We start from the raw sequence: 16,779 nt of genomic DNA on the forward strand, positions 1-16,779 counted from the left end.
CATCTGATGATCTGATTAGGAGAGTAGATGTTTTTATTTGACTTGTGTTAAGAAAGACGGAGGTAAACTTAGGAAAACTTGGGCTTATTGTATTAAAAATGATCTTAATTTACTAGAACTAAATGAAAATATGACACTAAATAGGACGCAATGGAGAAAAAGGATTCATATAGCCGACCCCACGTAGTGGGATTAAGGCTTTGTTGTTGTTGTTGTTGTTGTTCCATCTATATGAAACCATTTGCTCAAAGAGTAATCTATTATATCTTTTTCCAAATGATTCACAATGCCCTGAGGTTTTGCTAGCTGGAATATGATTCCAAAAGCATTTCCTTTTCGAATGTCAATATGATCACTGCCTTAATTTAGCTCATGTTAGTTCTCTTTTTTGTCATTGTTTTGTTTGCATTATCAAAGAATATGCTTAATATTCATTGATACTCGGTAATTTCACATATTGAGCAAGGTCCGTGCAGGGATTGAAATGGCACTGATAGATGCTGTTGCAAATAGCATCAACGTACCTCTTTGGAAACTATTTGGTGGTGCCTCCAAGTCCATTGTCACTGATATAACCGTAATAATCTTTCCTTGAATACTTTTCCCACCATTCCGCATTTCTCTCAACTTAAGGTTACTTCTCTGGAAAATGCAGATTCCAATTGTTGCTCCAAATGAAGCAGCTAAATTAGCAGCAAAATACAAGGAGCGAGGCTTTAGCACTTTGAAACTTAAGGTGGGAAAAAATTTAAGCTCGGACGTCGAAGTATTAAAGGCCATACGAATAGTTCATCCTGATTGTTCTTTTATCCTCGATGCAAATGAAGGATATACAGCTAATGAAGCAATTGAAGTTCTTGAAAAACTTAATGGTAGGCATGGCCAAGTATATTAAGTCATTTAGATATGTGCATCAATTTTAATTAGCCTTACAGTGTTGCTTTGCATATATTTCCAAACAAGCTCGCATTGTCATAGCAAGTTTAATATCTGCGGTGGACAAATTAGTTCAGTTTTGTTTCAAAATCCTCTTTCGCTCCTATTTCCATAATGCCGTCTTGTTGTTCTGTTTCAGAAATGGGGGTCACACCAGCTCTCTTTGAACAACCAGTTCATAGAGATAACTGGGAGGGTCTTCATCATGTTACGCAAGTAGCGAAAGGAAAATATGGTGTTTCTGTAGCTGCAGATGAAAGCTGTAGAAGTTTGGAAGATGCAAAGAGAATCATTGAGGGAAATCTAGCTCATGTTATCAACATTAAGTTGGCCAAGTTAGGCGTCCTGGGGGCTCTTGATGTAATTCAGGTTGCGAGAGCGGCAGGTACCAAGCTTATGATTGGTGGCATGGTTGAGACCAGGCTTGCCATGGGATTTGCTGGTCATTTAGCAGCTGGTTTGGGCTGTTTCAAGTAAGAGCCTAGAAATATTATTTCAGCACTTCTGATTTAAGTAAAACAGTGATCATTTACAAAGGATATTGATTTTTTTTTTTTAGCGGATTCTTTTGTCTGCTTGCATCTCATGTAGGTACATTGACCTTGATACACCTCTTCTACTATCAGAAGATCCGGTAGTTGGTGGTTATGAGGGTATTTTTTCTTCTGATCTCTATCGACTTTGTTTGATTTCTGCATATCTTTTCAATTATCTTTCGGATGAAGTAATGCACAGTTTGTTCAATCTCCGTTGCATTTATTTTGTTGTTTTTTTAATACTCAATTTCTTCAACAGTTTTTGGTGCTATCTATAAGTTTAATGACTCAAGCGGACAAGGTGGATTCCTACAATGGGATGGTATTTCTTAGTTGCCTTTATAATTTGCCAAAAATTTCATAATTTCACAACGAAATTTATAAAGAATTTTGTACAATATATTGTGATTACCATTCTGAAATGCTGTAACATTTAGAAGCCCTGAATTGTGAGTTTTGTATCGAACATTCGTTACAGACACCTATAAGTCATCTTTATTATTTTGAAATGAAAAACTGGAACCATGCTTCTATCTAAATTCATCTTTATACTATTTTGTTTTTCTGTCAGAATTTTTAGAAGCTATTTTCTCGACTAATGTTCTTTTCTTAAATTTAGGGTGTGTTTGGGGCAACTGTAACTTATTGAATAATCTGCTGATAAGCTAATTACAAATAATCTGTTATAAGCTAGTGTGGTGGTTATTATAAATTTTTATTGTTTGGAAATTAATAAGCTAGGTGTGGTGGTTATTATAAATTTTTATTGTTTGGAAAAATTTAGACCGCAACACAAATCAGGCTCTAGGTGCGGTGTAAAAACATTTTTCAGCGTTTTGAAAATACATAAACTGCCAAAATGCAGTTTACCCAAATGGCCAGGTGCGTTTTCAAAACGTCATCGCTCCAAATAAGTTGCCCCAAATGGGCCCTTAGTCAACAGTTTTTTGACAATCAATTTTTGGGAAAATAGGGAAGAAGCTTTGAGGCTTTAAAAATAATTAAGTGGTTATAGGGATGCTATCATCATCATCCTTCTGAAGTGCAACGGAAGGAGCTTTCCTTATTTATATATTTGGATTGGTTTTAATACATATACAAATTTGTATCTTGATAGGGTTTCTAAACAATGGCAGTTTATTGGAAGAAGGAAGTTTGTTTGGCGCTTGCGCCAAGCTGATGAGGTCAAGCCGTTCTACTAATGGAGGCTGGCTTGTCGTTCGACACATCTGCTAATGCAATTCTATTGAGTTTAATTATTGTTCGGGTTCAACGCGAACTTCTATTTTAAGATTGATTGGGAGACTATAAGCATTTAATTTTCTGATTTCATTTTTTTAAAAAAATTTATAGAAAAGATTAAGAGAATTAAATTTACAATAATGATTAATAAATATTTAGAATAAATTTGTCATTTCTGATTTGACGTGTTGTTGATTTCATCGCTTCCCATGCAATGAAATCAAAGGGTTTGCTTCAAACAACAGTTCAATTTTTACTCAACATCTTCCCTGATTTAGTACTATAACATCGTCTCTGCGAAGATACGAGTTCTGAGTGATAATTCTGATAGCATGTTGTATCATGATTTGGGAAGCTGAAGAGGAAAAGTTAAAACAAAAAACATGAAAAAGCAATTGAAGATTGAAAGGTGAAAGGAAGATGGATGGAAGTTTAGAAAAAAAGACAAAGAAGAAGGTAAAAATTGAAAGAGAAAAAAGTTCAGGTTCCAAAGCTAGGCTTTTCCCACTTGGTACCTGCTGACCTGTTTTTTTGGTCAATATTTTCGTAGCTTATATCCCTCCTTATTAGGAAATTGGACCTCCTCCCAGTGTCACTAGTTGGCTAAATTAAGCTCGGATAAGTTATGACTTAAAACTTTACTTGAGCGAAAATTTGAGCTAACATAAATATAAAATTTAACAAAATAAAATTAAAATTAATCAAACCAAAACAGAACTAAATATAAACAAATTCAGCTAAGCATTAAAATTGACCAAAAAATCAACTTTAACCAACATGAATATCAAAATTATTATTTTATCTACATATCATCTTAGAGCTTGAAACTTCATTCAGAAAGTTGTATGATGTTTATTATCATACATACAAATCATGCAATAAGTGTGATGATTATATAACATAATTTTTACTTAAAATATTTCATTTTGAATTTTCATACATGAATAGTGCTCAAAGTACCGTAAAATTATTTTATCCAAAGACCAATCCAGTGATTAGAACTTCTTTATGTAAGTTACATGATATTCACAATGACATATTAGAAGCATACAAACCTATTTGATGATGATCGAATACACTTCTTACGTAACAAATTTTAGTTTCAGTTTTTATGCATGAAAAATTGTCTTATATAAAAATTTTGTAACGAGTTATTATTTTTCAAAATAGAATGCATGAGTGCCTCTGAATCTTTGAAATATTTCAAATGAACCACTTCGTGCCCCAATTAAACTCTATTTAGGGCCGGTTAAGCCCACGCTATTTTGGGTAATAATTTTGATGATAAAAAAATAATTCTAATAATTCACTCAAAACAAACTCATATCTAAACTAAACTTCACCTAAAGTAAATAAGTTTAAAACACTTAATTAATCTATTAAAATTAACTAAAAACTTTCATTCAAAATCCACCAAATTTTCTCTTCTATGATGGGGCCCACTCTTTTACATGAAATATCATGAGATAGGGCCCACTCCAACCAAAATCAATTGCACCACTAATTTTCTTATATTTTCTCTACCAAATGAGCTAATGTCAAAATTTTGGCCATAACCACCTCGACCGCCCATAACCATCTAGCCACTTTAAATTGGAATATCTTGAGTTAGAGACTACTTCATCAAAACTAATTGTATCACCAAAGTTTTCGCATTTTTCTCATCCAAATGAGCTAGAGTTTTAATTTTGGTCATAAACATCATAACTAACCTCTCCCGAATTCAATTTTCCCTCCAAAAGTTCAAATTTCCATCTCTTCAACACATAACTCCTTCCTGCATTTTTCTCCCTGCTGAAACCCTGCTCCACTCAAAGTTCCTTCACTTGGTTGAGCACCCCAAGCCTGTCCCTCCTATTCTCTTGCTCAAAATCCTTACCCACTTCTCTTACATGTGTATGAACTGTGCAAATTGGGCACCCTAATTCTCCAATTTTATATGTTTATATTATGCTTTGAGGAAGGTTTTGTCGTGGTTTTGCAGAATGCAGGAATATGGAGCAAATGGAGCTCAGAATATTGCTGATCAGAGCATAGTGATGTTTTGGTGCCTAGATGTCAGATCCAGTCCAGAATCTTGAACAAAATAATAGCCTGGAAATTAGGCACCGCGAAAGTTGCACATATGCGCTGCTCATGTGGGCTTTGGCTCCAAGTGAACATGAATTTTTCACAGGAAACCCAAGAGCTTGGAAAGTTGGTGCTGCATTTGCAGTTTCTGGGTGCCACAGTACACTGCTTAGGCGCCGTGACACTAGTACCTAGGCACCGCGACACTAACGCGTAGGCACCATGACACAAACGCCTTGATAGTGCAATTACTTAACTATATAAGGCGCATTTGCGCCAACCGCTAGCGCCAAGGCACCAGACTGTGAAAATCTATGATTCCTATAGTTAGATGCAATCTTTCAGCAGGAAAAGTTGTACACAAAGTAGTTGGGGCTTGCTCTCTTATTTTTGAACTTCTAGTGCTAAAGGAAGAGTTTTTCCTTCTAGATTGTTTGAGAGAGGGAAATGAGCGTGATTGTAAGAGCTTAGTGAGTATTTTATGAGGGTGTTTTTGAGAAACATTGGAGAAGATCAAGAGCATAACAGAGAGGAGGCATCACTATCTTTTATGGTTGTTTTTTTTGTTTTTCTGTTTTAGTTTGATTTTCATTAAATGCTTTGTAATGTCTTCTCTTTGAATGAAACGATGATGAATTTGTGTTACAAAGAATGTTTGGGAACTAATTTTCTAGTTTCTCTCTTAAGTTGTTGAATGAAAGCAATGGGTTTTGGTGAATGTTTTGCTTGTTTTTAATTGTGATATGGTGTTAATTTCTTTGTGATCTTTATATACTTCAAAACGAGCCATTTGTATAGTTAAAAATTCTGTGAACTTTGTAATGCAGAAGCATACTTAGTGGAACATAGTGGAGGAATTCACTAAAACATGAGAATAGGAACATTGCTCATGGATTAGTGCTCTCGGATGAGAAATAATTTTCATTGGAAATTTCATTGGTTGTAGGGAACTCTAGAGATTTAATATGCTTACTTAGTACCACTGGAAGGGGGCTAAGGAACTCTTTTGCTCCTGTTAGACACCACCTTTGTCATTTAACCTAACTTAGGTTTTTAGGATTCAATTTTTTTTTTTTTGGGGGGGGGGGGGGGGCTCCCACGACTGAGCTCGTTCCCTGTGGGATCGACTTTCAGTACTCTATACCAATTACTATTGATATGACATGTGTACTTATATGAGTAGTCAATGCTTCACCGTACTTGGATTGTATCAAGTTTTTGGTGGCATTGCCAGGGAATGATAGTGAAGTTCAATTAAAAAAAATTAGTTGAACTTCTAGGACTTAGATTTAAAAATTGTTTTGTTATTTTTTAACTTGTTTCTCTTTTCTTTTATATCAAAAATTTAAAAAAATATCTTATTAGTTTCTTGTTAATTTTGTGCACTTGTACCATGCTTTTACTTACCGAAAAGTTTCTGTTGCTTGCTTGCTGCCTAACTTTGTATTTAAGTTTGTTTATCGCTTACTCTATTATTCTTTGATTTCACTTATATTTTGTTGCTACTCTTGTTAGCTTAGGGTCATTTCGTGTGTTAACTTAATATTGTATGTGTAGTTTAGGACCTTCATACCTTGAACCCTACGACCCCGAGTTAGAGAGAATAGTTAAAAAAATCAAAAAATTAAAAATAATTTAAAAAAGAAATAGGAGAGATGGCACACATACCTCATAATGAACCAAATTCCCATGGAAATAATGACATGCTTTGACCTCTTAGGGAATTTGCAAACTCTACGGCAGATGAAACCCACTTTAGCATTAATACCTCAACTGTAGAAGCCAACTCTTTCGAATTGACATCTGTCATCATATAGATGGTGCAGAATAACTAGTTTGGGGGGTGGACACCATCAAAAGACCCTAATTTGCACATAGAGAGCATTTTAGAACTGTGTGGCATATTTTTCTATAATGGTGTCTCCAGCAACGTCGTAAGGCTAAGACTTCTTTTTTTTTCTTTGATAGATAAAGCTAAAATGTGGCTTAATTCCCTAGCTTCTGGCTCTATGACAACCTGGAATGAATTGACATGAAAATTTTCAGTCAAGTATTTTCCACCATCTAAAATGACCAAACTTATGAATGATATTACATCTTTTAGCAAATTTTATGGAGATTCAATTTATGAAGCCTAGGAAAGGTTTAAGAAGCTCCTTAGGAAGTATCTCCACCATGCATTTTTTGAATGATTGACATTCAAATTTTTTCAAATGGGTTGGTAGGATCCTTTAGGTCAATCATAGACGCACCTACAGGAGGTTCCCTTATGTCAAAACCCTTTGATGAGGCTTATTCATTGATTGAGGAGATGGCAACAAACAATTTTTAATGGTCTTCGAAGTGAGTGAATCCTAAGAAGGCAGTCAGCGTTCATTACACGGATATATTATCTACAAGTAGTGGATATCTCTAGGAAGTTAGATCAATTAGGCTTGATTCTAACACATGGATCTCCAGTCATAGAATATAAAATTTGAGCTAACATAAATATAAAATTTAACCAAAAAAAATTAAAACTAATTAAACCAAAACATAACTAAATATAAACAAATTCAGCTAAACCCTAAAATTGACCAAAAAATCATCTTTAACCAACATACATACCAAAATTATTATTTTCTCTACAGATCATCTTAGAGCTTGAAACTTCATTCAGAAAGTTGCATGATGTTTATTATCATATATTAAAATCATGCAATAAGTGTGATGATTATATAACATAATTTTTACGTAAAATAATTCATTTTAAATTTTCATACATGAATAGTGCTCAAAGTACCATAAAATTATTTTATCCACATACCAATCTAGTGATTAGAATTTCATTATGTAAGTTACATGATATTCACATTGACATATTAGAAGCATACAAACCTGTTTGATGATGATTGAATACACTTTTTACATAAAAAATTTTAGTTTGAGTTTTCATGCATGAAAAATTATCTTATATAAAAATTTTGTAACTGAGTTATTATTTCTCAAAATAGAATGCATGAGTGCCTCTGAATCTTTGAAATGTTTCAAATGAACCAAACTCTATTTAGGGCCGGTTAAGCCCACACTATTTTGGACAATAATTTTGCAAATAAAAAAATAATTCTAATAATTCACTCAAAACAAACTCTTATCAAAACTAAACTTCACCTAAAGTAAATAAGTTTAAAACACTTAATTTAATCTATTAAAATTCACTAAGAAATTCCACTCTCTTGCATGAAATATCTTGAGATAGGCCCATTCCAACCAAAATCAATTGCACCACTAAATTTCTTATATTTTCCTACCAAATGAGCTAATGTCAAAATTTTGGCCATAACCACCCCAACCACCCATAACCATATAGCCACTTTAAATTGGAATATCTTGAGTTAGAAACTACATCAAAATTAATTGTATCACCAGAGTTTTTGCATTTTTCTCATCCAAATGAGCTAGAGTTTTAATTTTGTTCATAAACATCATAACTAACCCCTGCCAAATTCACATTTCCCTCCAAAAAAGTTCAAATTTCCATATCTTCAGCTCATAACTCCTTCATGCATTTTTCTCCCTGCTGAAACTCCACTCCACTCAAAATTCCTTAACTTGGTTAAGCACTCCAAGCCTGTCCCTCCTATTCTTCTGCTCGAAATCCCTACCTACTTTTCTTACAAGTGTGTGAACTATGCATATTGGGCACCTTAATTCTCCAATTTTACATGTTGATATTATGCTTTGAGGAAGGTTTTGTCATTCTTTTGTAGGTGTCGGCTATATTTATTTTCTCAAAATAAGATTTTAAAATTTAAATTTAATATGTCATATATAATGTAATTTTAATTTTATGAAAATGATATTTTTTTATTATTTTTGAAAAATAATGAGACTGAATAGACCTCATATATCTAATAGTTTACATAGCTGAGCATGATAGCATAAATGATATATCATCTCAAGAGATGAACATATCACTTATTGGTAAACTTAACTATCTAAACTGAAAAGTTTATGACTCTATTTTAGTCTGCAAAATTTATAACCGACAAATTCCCTTATCTAATACACAGATTAGACAGGATTTAGATTAATCTGAGTTCTTAATTCCCTATAGAGGCAAGCCCCTATAGTTACTTACATCCCAAATGACGGGGGTCATTTGAGAAAACTCTCGATAATGATCAGAGGTTTCGTCTTCAAGAATTCAATGTTTAGGTTTCCATGATTGCTCATAGGAAAAGTCATATGGGATAGGTTCAGATAAGAACAATTATTTCTGGAATCCAAAGGAGTGAAAAGTAGGAGATGTCGAAGATACTGAAGAAGATTTAGTGACATCTCAAACTAATATATGGTTTGGCTTTATACTTTGAAAGGGAAATTATGTGATGTTTCGGTCCTGTAAGTTATTTAGATATTTGGGACATATATTTGCATATCATGTGCAAATGAACCGAGTAAATGTGAGAATTTATGTCGTACCGAACGACGACCTCAGAATCTTAAAAAGTTTAGGAATTATATCGTACGATATTAAATTGTAGAAAGTCCTAAAATATAGTGTATGAGGATTTACGTCGTGTCAGACGAACGACCTCGACGTCCTATAAGTATGTTATTTAAATCTATCAAAGCTCGGTTGAAATTCCTCATGCCGTCTTCTGTTGTTGTCCCGGACACCTCCCATAGATGAATCGTCAATCAACCACGTTGTCGTCTGATCCCGAGAAGAGGGGAGAAAGAAGATAGAACACAATGCCTCAAAAGGCCTATCCTAGGGGATTGCATAAACATAAGAGAAGGTAGTGACTAAAAGCAAGAGTACAGACAAATGTATATATTACAATATAATGATAAAAAAAAGGCTATGTAACAAAGTACAGTAAAGTAAGGTACAAAGAACATGCAGAAAGGTACAATACAATATAAAAGAAAAGAAACGTACAATAAAGAAAGAACTATATGATAGGAAAAGTAAAGAAACTGAAACAACTAAAAGTGTACTTGGTTAATTCTAGTGAAACTACAAAACAAATTACAATTTCATAATATAAAGGAATTAGATAAACATTTGCAGATTATAAAAGAAAAGTTAAATGATAAGCATATGAAAATTTAAAGTGAAATATACGATCTTATTAATTTGGGGTTAGGCTCATACTAAACTTCTTTTCTCTTTTATCTCAATCTCACAGGTAACTGATATGTCGAAGTCAACCAATCAATATCAACTAGAGGTCACCAACAAATCACCCCTATAATCGGGTAGCCTTGGACCCTATCATTTAATGGATTGGTGAACCCAAATAGTATCTGAACTTATCTGGTTAAAGGTATAATGTACCCATGTGAGATTGTATCTGAACTTATCGGGGTATGATGCACCTATATGTGATATTAGGATGAGTGATTCATAGTATCTGAACTTATCAATCAACATTATACAGTGTAGCGATGTCTAATAGGGGATATTTGTTGTGTAGTATCTAAACTTATCAATTAAAGGTGTGTAGTGTATCTATGTGAAGTGTATGAGATGTATCATTTGGTACGTGGGATGTTTTAAATTTATCAATCAAGAATGTGATGTATTTATATGAGGTGTATGAAGTGTAATATATGATATGTGGAGTGTATATGTAGGTGATATTAAATGTATATATGTGTTGACTAATGTGTGGTATCTATGGTGTAGTGTCGTATCTGTTCCTTTTTTTTAGTAAGGGTAGTATCTGTGTAAGATCTATAGTATCTATTCTTTTCACAAGTGTAGTATCTGTTCTTCTCTAACTACCAATTCTCAAGCTTTTTGAAGAAGGGTCGGGGCTACCGACGACTTAAGGGAGTGAAAGTGCATCTCACTAATTGAATATTGATTTTGTATTTTCAGCTATAAAAAGCTAATCAATGGTTCATTGCATCATTTCCAGTTACCTCGCATCTCGAACTTATAGGCCACTTTAATGTTTCATATGCTTATCCAACAGAATTTTATATATATTTCATGTCAAGAAATTGGAAGAAGTATTTATTTAAGCATTTATGTAACATCCACCTTCCACCTTTAGGTTCAAACCTTAAACCTGCACATATGATCATTGCATACTCTATCAATCTTCCAAGGAAAAATATGTTTCTATTCTCATATTGCCAAATTTAAACCCATAAAATTTATATGACCAGAAAGCCAATTCCAACAAGCAGTTAGAATCCAATCCACCATATAATATACATCATAAGTAAAAGAGAGCTAAGGGGTAAAAGTGGATCCAACAGGTGGTCAAAAACTGAACCATCACCAATAGACCCGAGTCCAGTAAGTGGACAAAGTCTAAGCCATCACCAAGTAAAACCAAGCCACGAAGGGGGGCCAAACTGAGCCATCAAGAAACGGACCCGAGCCCAATAAAGGGGCTAAACTTGAGCCACCAGGCTAAAATTGAGCCACCAGAAAGCAAATTTCATAAAGCCTTAAAACCCAAAATTGGCACCCAACATATATTTCGAACAGGGGGTAGGTAACAGGAGGCAGACGAACGTAGGTAAGTCCCAAAGCCAACATCTCAAAGTGTTATAATGAGTTCGAGAATACATTTGAATAGGAGTAACAATAATTGGGGAGCTTAAAAATTAAACACCAAACCAACGTTTAAAACACCAAAAAAAAAATTATTCCAGTATATATTCGAATAAGGGAGCAGCAAAAAGCAAAACTGGGATATTAAAACAGCTCTTCAAAGCACCAAATAAGGTTTCTAACATATATTCGAATGGAGCAGAGAAAAAAAAGAACCAAGCCATATATAGTTCTTCAAAACATCAGATAAAGCTTCCAGCATATATATTCGAGTAAAGGCAACAAAAAGAACAAAAATCATAGTTCCAAACTAATATTCGAGACCAATAGAAAGGTCTCCAATATATATTCGAATGAGAGCAGAAAGAGGAGGAAAAACCGCAGTTCCAAGTTAAATTCCGAACCAAAAGAAAGGATCTCCAATATATTTTCCAATAAGAGCAGCAAGACGAGCAAAAACTGCAGCTCCAAATTAAATCCCAAACCAAAAAAAAAGGATCTCCAATATATATTTGAATAAGAGCAGCAAGAGGAGCAAAAACTGCAAGAGGAGCAAAAACTGAAATTAAATTCCAAACCCAAAGAAAGGATCTCCAATATATATTCAAATAAGAGCAGCAAGAAACATAGAAACAGGCCCTCAAAACAGGTGTTCAAAACTCAAGATATAGTCTCCCATACATGCTCAAATAAAGGACAGTAAGAAGAGCATAAACCTAATACCAAAAAAGATATTCAAAACCAAAATATAATTTCCCATATATGTTTGAATAAGGGGCAGCAAGAAACATAGAAACCAGCTCCCAAAACGAGTAGTCAAAGCTATAAAAAATGATCTCCAATATGTGTTAGAACAAGGGGCAACAAGAAGAACAAAATCGAGCCCCAAACAGGTATAAAAATGATCTCCAACAAGTGTTCAAACAAGGGGCAGCAAGAAGAACAAAACTGAGCCTCAAACAACTATTCAAAGCTATAAAAAATGATCTCTAATATGTGTTCGAACTAGGGGGCAGCAAGAAGAACAAAACCGAGCCCCAAACAGGTATAAAAAAATGATCTCCAACATGTGTTCTAACAAGGGGCAGCAAGAAGAACAAAAACTGAGCCCCAGAATAAGTGTTCAAAGCTATAATAATGATTTCCAACATATGTTCAAATAGGAGCAACAGTAATGGGAGTGATCAAACTGAACTATAAACTACTTCTTCTCATAACAATAAATCTTTCCCTGTCCTAAAATTATTTTCATGCTATTTATAGGTGAAATAAATGGATAATAGCATTTCAAGAACAAGCCAATCTTTTCCAATAAGCATTTTGTATCCATGGATCAAGCTTTTTTTGAAAACAAAGCTATGCTTAATATTTAATATTCAAGAACAATGTAAGCCAAAAGAGAAGACCTCATTTCTTGATAGATCAAAATTTAAGCATAACAAATTTCGTAACATATACGTAGTGAGGCAAAATTAATGAGAGGAAACTCTATGAATAAGAAGGATCATATTGCAGCATATATCTCATCCTTCAATTAAGAATAAAGCGAAGAGAAGGAAAGATTCTTACTTCCAGGGGATTGTAAAAGAAAAACTCAGAAATAAGAATGCCCAAATCATGAAACAGAATAACTCACGATCCTTCCTCGGAGTTAAAAAAACAATGCCACCCGCCCTCCCACCACGGGGTATTTATAGCCATCGAGAGGGTAAGGGGCTCACGGCAAGGGAAATGCACAAACCCAAGAATGAGAGGGCTATGAGAGGGCTACCAAATTCGTTACCAAATTCGTTGTGCGGGAAAAGCGGTTACAAGAAAGTGACCAGCAGCGAAGGTTGGTCATAACTGGAGAGGAAGAAGGTAATTGGAGAAACCAGAGAAAGGCTCTACTACTTGTCTGAGAAGAGCAAAGGAGCTAGGGCACAGATCGGTACTAAAAGGAGAAAGGGGAGGCATGCGTGTGAGGGGGAGTAAGATTAGGGATTTTTTAAAACCCTTTTATAAAAAAAAAAAGAAATTATTATTATTTTTTAAAAAAATATATCAAATTTTGTACAACTCATTCGTGCGCGGCGCCCTAACAAAATAGTTGTCCTCCTTAGCTAAAATCGACATCCCGGATGCAACGACGCAGTCCGTTTCATTATCCGGGATCACTTGAATAAATTTGTCGATGATTGCATTAAATTAACCTCATTTTGTGCGCTTTGCAACAAACAAAATTATTTTGGTACGATCGGAGCCGTTTAAGGAATAAAAATAAAAATTTTGACCGGTCCTTGTACAAGTGACAACCAAAGTCAAGCACATCACTCGTGGTGGCAAGTCAAACGTCCCACAAGTCATGGTGTCCACCTATGTCTTTCAAATTTCTATAGGAGTTCAATTTGAGCTTCGATATGTCGGCTTTTCAATTGACTCAATCGAATGTTGAGGATCTGAAACCACCCATTTGAAACTTCAAAAAGTGAAGAAATAGCCTGAATCTCTAAGCGGTGTAAATCCCAATCTAGTCCTTTGGAAGAGTCAAAATAGAGAAATACTGAGGCTAGATCCTAGGGTATTTAGGGAAGGGAAAAAAGACTTCAAAATGGGGTCAACAAATGGACCCCCAATAGGTGTGATGTGCTACACGAGCATGACACACCTATTGGCGTTGACCGAAACGATCAACAACATCTCGAAAGAATGTCCAAGTAACCATACTTGGGATAAATAAAATGTCGAAATTAAATTAAGGTGAAGCAGGATTTTTGCTGGGGATTGGTATTTATATTTTGAAATTGCTGTCGTGGATTTGAATTTTCAAATGACATTTGAAATATGTGCAAAGGAAAAATTCAACATTTAACAATAGTATCAAAGAATGTGTGGAGGAAAAATCAAGATTAAATCTTATTCCAAAGGATGCAGAGAAATAAGTGAAGCAGAAAGACTATATCAACTCGGAATACCGCTGGGGAAGTCACATCCGAGTTGAATCTAGTCGAACAAATGTCGTCTGTGGTCTTAGGATTTATTACAGAGTTGAAGTGGACTTCTCCTCAAACCTAAGTGAAACAGGAAGAGACCGGGCCAACTCGGAATACCGCTGGGGAAGTTATATCCGAACTGAGACTAGTCGAAGAAATGTCATCTGTTGTCTCAGGATTCATTATACAGTCAAAGTGGACTTCTCCTCAGACTTAGGCGAAACAGGAAGAGACCAGACCAACTCACAATATCGCTAGGAAAGTTATATTTGAACTGAGACTAATCAAATAATGATAGCCATTAAGGAGATTACGCCAAATTTCCAAGAAGAGACTATACCAGTTCGGGCTACCGCTATGTATATTACGTCCGAAATAGATCTAGTCAAAGAATGACAACCATAAGGAGACTACGCCAAATCTCCAAGAAAAGACTACCAGTTTGGGCTACCGATAGGGATATTACGTCCGAACTAGATCTAGTCGAAGAATGGCAACCATTAAGGAGATTACACCAAATCTTCAAGAAGATACTATACCAGTTCGGGCTACCAATATGGATATTACGTCCGAACTAGATCTAGTCGAAGAAAGATAACCATTAAGGAGATTACACCAAAGAGGAAGATTATGCCAATTCGGGCTACCTCTAAGGACATTATGTCCAAACTAGATCTAGTCAAAGAATGACAACCATTAAGGATATTACGCCAAATTTCCAAGAAAATACTATACCAGTTTGGGCTACTGTTAGGGATATTACACTCGAACTAGATCTAGTCGAAGAATGACAACCATTAAAGAGATTACGCGAAATCTCTTACAAAAGACTACCAGTTCGGGCTACCAATAGGGATATTATGTCCAAACTAGATCTAGTCGAATAAAGGCAACCATTAAGGAGATTACGCGAAAGAGAAAGACTATACCAGTTTGGGCTACCGCTAGAGATATTATGTCTGAATTAGATCTAGTCAAAGAATTGCAACCATTAAGAAGATTACGCCAAATTTCCAAGAAAAGACTATAACAGTTAGGGCTACCGCTAGGAATATTACGTCCGAACTAGATCTAGTCAAAGAATGGCAACCAATAAGGAGATTACGCCAAATTTCCAAGAAAAGACTATACCAGTTCGGGCTACCGCTAGAGATATTACGTCTCAATTAGATCTAGTCGAAGAATGACAACCATTAAGGAGATTATGTCGAATCTCCAAGAAGAGACTATACCAGTTCGGGCTACCGATAGGGATATTATGTCGGAACTAGATTTAGTTGAAGAATGACAACAATTAAGAAGATTACGTCAAATTTACAAGAAAAAACTATATCAGTTCGGGCTATCGCTAGGGATATTACGTTTGAACTAGATCTAGTCGAAGAATGACAACCATTAAGGAGATTACGCCAAATCTCCAAGAAGATACTATACCAGTTTGGGCTACCGATAGGGATATTATGTCCGAACTAGATCTAGTCGAAGAATGACAACCATTAAGGAGATTACGCCAAATTTCCAAGAAAGGACTATACCAGTTCGGGCTACCGATAGTGATATTATGTTCAAACTAAATCTAGTTGAAAAATAGCAACCATTAAGGAGATTATGCCAAATTTCTAAGAAAAGACTCAGAATGTGGGTACCCGCCCAAGAATGGGAATTAGAATGTGAGTATCAACCTCAGAAATATTTTTAATGTAAGAATTTGTTTCAGAAATGAGAAATGACGTGTAAGATTATGTAAGGATGTGATAGCCGTATGAATTTATAAAGACGTGAAGAATCATGTGTAATCGTATGAGAATGGTGTATAAATGATGTACGAAACGTACAGAATCCGAAGGCTAATGAAAATTGTGAAATTTGTAAAGTTTACAATATGGTGAAATAAAAGACAAAATTCACAGAAGTGTAGGAGCAATCAACTTGTTGTGAAAAGAGAAGAAAAAAAAATTCTTTTTTTGGAATTTTCATGATTTTGAAGAGTGTTTCGTTATTTATTGTTAATTATATATATATATATATTTAATTTAAACAAATTAATACAAGGTATTTGCATTTAACTAAGTATAAAAATTCACAAAATGATTCAAAGCATCAAAATATTTTTCCTAGATTTCTCTAATCACAAGAAACCTATATATTCTCTTTGAACTATCATATCAGGAACGTAATCTGGTATTGAATATAATACTTTCTGGCTCCATTTAAGAGGGCATGATCAAAACATCTTTTGGAACCATATAAAAATGATCCATAGATCTGAATGTTCTTCCATACTTCAATACTAGATACATATGACTAAATTCAACCTGCATATCATTGAACTGATGATCTACTGCCAATATCCATGTCAAAATGGTAAGCTATATAAAGACTAGCCTCACCTTCTAGCATATCATCGAAGAAATAGAAGCAATTTTTCCTAGATATATATTGAGGTGTGCTGTCTTTAAATAAC

At 34.6% G+C, this 16,779-nt stretch overlaps 1 protein-coding gene across 2 annotated transcripts in view; it reads left to right on the forward strand.

The window, feature by feature from the left end:
* Positions 1-1,986, forward strand: part of LOC110034147 (L-Ala-D/L-amino acid epimerase) — a 4,929-nt gene extending 2,943 nt beyond the window's left edge. Inside the window, exons 2-6 of one of the 2 annotated variants that reach the window (XM_020738432.1) lie at positions 467-577; positions 656-872; positions 1,076-1,409; positions 1,528-1,589; positions 1,732-1,986. In XM_020738432.1, coding sequence (XP_020594091.1) covers positions 467-577; positions 656-872; positions 1,076-1,409; positions 1,528-1,589; positions 1,732-1,805 — 798 coding nt within the window. In that variant the 3' untranslated portion in view covers positions 1,806-1,986. Of the gene's footprint in view, positions 1-466; positions 578-655; positions 873-1,075; positions 1,410-1,495; positions 1,590-1,731 lie in introns of both variants that reach the window. The other variant, XM_020738433.1, reaches the window with a different exon arrangement.
* The last annotated feature ends 14,793 nt before the right edge of the window (positions 1,987-16,779 follow it).

This window comes from Phalaenopsis equestris, unplaced genomic scaffold (genome assembly GCF_001263595.1).
Source record: "Phalaenopsis equestris unplaced genomic scaffold, ASM126359v1 Scaffold001360, whole genome shotgun sequence".
NCBI classification, from domain to species: domain Eukaryota; kingdom Viridiplantae; phylum Streptophyta; class Magnoliopsida; order Asparagales; family Orchidaceae; genus Phalaenopsis; species Phalaenopsis equestris.